The sequence below is a fragment of the Salvia hispanica genome, chromosome 3 (assembly GCF_023119035.1).
Source record: "Salvia hispanica cultivar TCC Black 2014 chromosome 3, UniMelb_Shisp_WGS_1.0, whole genome shotgun sequence".
Lineage (NCBI taxonomy): Eukaryota > Viridiplantae > Streptophyta > Magnoliopsida > Lamiales > Lamiaceae > Salvia > Salvia hispanica.
This window is the reverse complement of record NC_062967.1, coordinates 15,016,691-15,020,507: the sequence shown is the minus strand read 5'-3', so window position 1 is coordinate 15,020,507 and position 3,817 is coordinate 15,016,691. Positions and strand designations below refer to the sequence as shown.

Sequence of the window (3,817 nt, the reverse complement as noted above, 5' to 3'; positions counted from 1 at the left end):
AGAACACTACGCAAAGGAGATCCTGAATAAGTTCAAAATGGAGGATTGCAAACCAATCAATACACCGGTGGAATGCGGGATCAAGCTATCAAAGAACGATAAAGAAGAAAAGGTGGATCCGACGCTATACAAGAGCTTGGTTGGAAGCCTACGGTACTTAACTTGCACAAGGCCAGATATATTGTACGCTACAGGACTCGTAAGTCGCTACATGGAGAATCCAACCACTACCCACTTCAAGGCAGCAAAGAGAATACTCCGATATCTCAAAGGTACGATCGACTATGGCCTATTATATTCAGCTGCTAATGATTATAGACTTGTTGGCTACAGTGATAGTGATTGGGCTGGAGACAATGATGACCGAAAGAGTACAAGTGGATATGCGTTTTACATGGGAGACACTGCCTTCACTTGGATGTCTAAGAAGCAGCCCATTGTCACATTATCAACATGCGAAGCCGAATATGTGGCAGCCACCTTCAGTGTTTGTCATGCAGTATGGCTCAGAAGTTTATTATCGGAGCTCGGGTGGCCACAAAAGGAGCCAACAACTATTTGTGTGGATAACAAGTCGGCGATTGCGCTATCCAAAAATCCAGTGTTCCACAACCGAAGCAAGCACATCGACACCCGCTACCACTACATTAGAGACTGCGTTGCAAATCAGGAGATCCAAGTCGAGTATGTGAAATCGCAAGATCAAGTTGCTGATATTTTCACAAAGTCCCTCAAGTACGAAGACTTTATCAAGATCAGGATGTTGCTCGGAATGACAAATCAAGTTTAAGGGGGGGTGTTGGAATAAATAATTAAACTTGATTTTGTAGTAGAATTATCTAGATATTAGTATGTATTAAAGTATCTAGATATTTTAAGAGAATTCTCTAGATTATAGATATTTTGTAGAATTCTCTAGAATTAGGATGTATTAAAATATTTAGATATTTTAGTAGAATTTCCTAGAATGTTAGGAAAATATCTAGATTTTTATGGAGAAAAAATCTAGATATAAAATATTATAGATTCTAGTAGAGAATTCTAGAATATGAAGTGAAGCCCTATAAATAGTGGAGAGTTGTAACATTTTGAACAAGTTGAAGAAGTTGAGAAGTTGTGAAGTTGAGAAAGTTTGAGAAATTGAGTGTTCTTTCCTTCCCCACATCAAAACATCTCCTAAACCATTTCCTACATATTCCACTCATCCTCCTCTCAAATATTTCCTCCAAACTAAATTATTCCTCCAACATATAGCTTATATATTTTCCAACAGAATATTGGAGAAGCTGAAGAAGAGGGAAAGGGAGAGGGAGAGAGGCATGCATTTTAATTTATTTTGGGAAATGTATTTTAATTTTTTTATTTTTACTGAGAAGTGGAGACTATTTTGATTCTCTCATTTTCAATTTTTTAGGTTATATAATTTATACTTATACGTTTGAAATTTAGAAGTGGAGCTCTCATTTTGATTTTCTTATTTTGTTCAATGTTTTTAATTTTTAGTTTATAATTTATTATTTTTAATTAAAAATGAATTTTCGTATTTTAATTGTTCAACGTATTTTATTTTACGAGTAAAATAAGTTGTAGTTGTAAATAGTGCAAAATAATAGTTGTGGCCCGAGTTGTGGCCTGCAGGGTTAATGAAGTTGTGGTCTGAGACTCAAATTTATGGAAATGAGACGTGGAGGGGACTTGGGGCCTGGATTTGTGATAAGGTTATAGATGCCCTAAGAATCTGCTCAGGGACGGAGGGAAGAAGAAAGATGACATGTGATAGGGATGCATTTCATTAATGCTTGATTATGAAAATAATAAAAGTGGTAGTATATATAGACTCTTCTAGCAACCCTATACGGTTCTGACGTATTTGCGATCCGGGAAAGAACCAACAAAGAAAACCCGAAAATGAGCTTATATCATGCTCGACTCTATTAGGACGTACACATGGGCTGCTCGGCGAACGAGTAACCTTAGATACTATTACAAATTCCAACATAGGGAAATTATTTTCACACACAACATTAATACTTACTATGACGGATTAAACATAACATTTTATTTATTGTACAGAACTCTTATTCCTTCAATGTCATCTGGATGCAAGTTCTTAGTCTGTCCAGCTCCGATCGACGGAAACATGATTGCTCCATTAACTGAACTGTGCCCAAGCCCTAAAAGGTGTCCGATTTCATGAATTGCAACGGTTTCAAGGTGAAAAGCACCCGGAGCTGGCGCAACGGACCACATCTCGTCGCCGTCGTAATGGAACCTTCCATCTGTTGGTGAAAATGCATGAGCTAGAGTTCCGCCACGGCCATCAAAAGGGGCTCCATCTCCGTGATTACCTCTAAAGAACCCTATAAGCAAATCAGAGAATTGATTGGTTGGGACTTGTGAAAAGGAAAAGTGGGTTGCAGCATCCCACTTTTGGAAGGCACTTACCACTGGGGGAATAGCATTTGTGGGATAGTTGGACACAAATCTATAAGTGAGATGGCTTTTAGGCCATCTAGGGTTTCCTGGAAAGAAACTGTAGTGAGATACTATGTGGAAGTTGCTCGAGCTCGCCTCGTGTTTATTGTCACGAGGTTGCATGTAGTTGGTACCGTCAACAATATCAGGCACCCCGCATCGTGGGGCTGTCATTTCCGATATCGTTTCGTCATCTATGATACCTGAGGGTTTGATGTGGAAGTTTTTCTGGTAGGTTTTGATGGCTGATTCTAGGGTATCATCGAAATCATCCTCAGTGGCATGGGTTTTGTTTGGATAATTGAGATAACCGAATTTCTCGAGGTAGGCTTTGAGCTCGTGGATTTCTTTTGTGTTGTTTCCCTTGTGACAACCTTTTAATGACTTGATGAAATCAAAAGGTGATGAGTTTTTGTCACTTGGGATGCTCCTATTGGCATGGCCAATTGGAGCAAGTAGGATGAAAATGAGGAAGATGAAGGAAATGGGATGAAAGATCTTAGAAGCCATGAACGAGTGCTTGAAAAGATGTAAAGACTGTTTTCTTTTGTGTGTGATACATGTAACTGCTAATTGCTCCTATTTATAGACTAAGTTTGGCAGAAGATAAGAATAGATATAGAAGAAGTCAAGGGAGTCCCGATTTACTATTTTAGTCCGTCTGCCATTATGAGTCACGGTTCACTTTTATTATAAATATCGTAGGTACACCCCACTTTTCACTAACTCCTTTCACTCATATTCTATAAATATGGACCTCATCTTTTAGGGACACAAAAATTGAGACGCAATCATTGCGTTGAAATTTTTTTAAAAAGAACAACAATTTAGGATGCAAAAGAAAGCGTCCCTAAATTAAGGACAAATTAACTTAATCTTTTGTTTTTTTAGAACGCTTCTATTTGCGTCCTCTAATTTTAGTTGTGACGCCAACAATGTAGGCCGGGCGGTGTTTTTTCTAGGATGCTTCTATTTGCGTCCTCTAATTTTAGTTGTGACGCCAACAAGGTAGGCCGGTTTTTTCTAGGACGCTTGCAAGTACCCTAAGTATATAATTAGTTTCGAAATTATTAAGGTTTCATTCATACGGTTGATGAGAGAAATATCTTCTGTGATGCCTAAACTATACTCCATCTGTTTCATAGTAATAGAGTCATTTTGTCATTTCGGTACGTTCCATGGTAATTGAGTCATTTCCCTTTTTAATAAAAGTCAACACATTTATTCTCATTTACTTTTTCCTCTCTCATACTTTATTACCTTTTATTTAATACATTACACACATTTTTCTTAATCTCCGTGCCGAAAAGAAATGCCTCCATTACTGTGGAACGGAGGAAGT

General features: G+C 37.9%; 1 protein-coding gene across 1 annotated transcript; it reads right to left on the bottom strand.

Moving 5' to 3' along the window:
• Positions 1–1,806: 1,806 nt before the first annotated feature.
• Positions 1,807–3,032, bottom strand: LOC125212533 (metalloendoproteinase 3-MMP-like). Its single transcript, XM_048112734.1, has one exon. The coding sequence runs from the start codon at positions 2,983–2,985 to the stop codon at positions 2,059–2,061; it is 927 nt and encodes a 308-aa protein (XP_047968691.1). The 5' UTR covers positions 2,986–3,032; the 3' UTR covers positions 1,807–2,058.
• Positions 3,033–3,817: the final 785 nt, after the last annotated feature.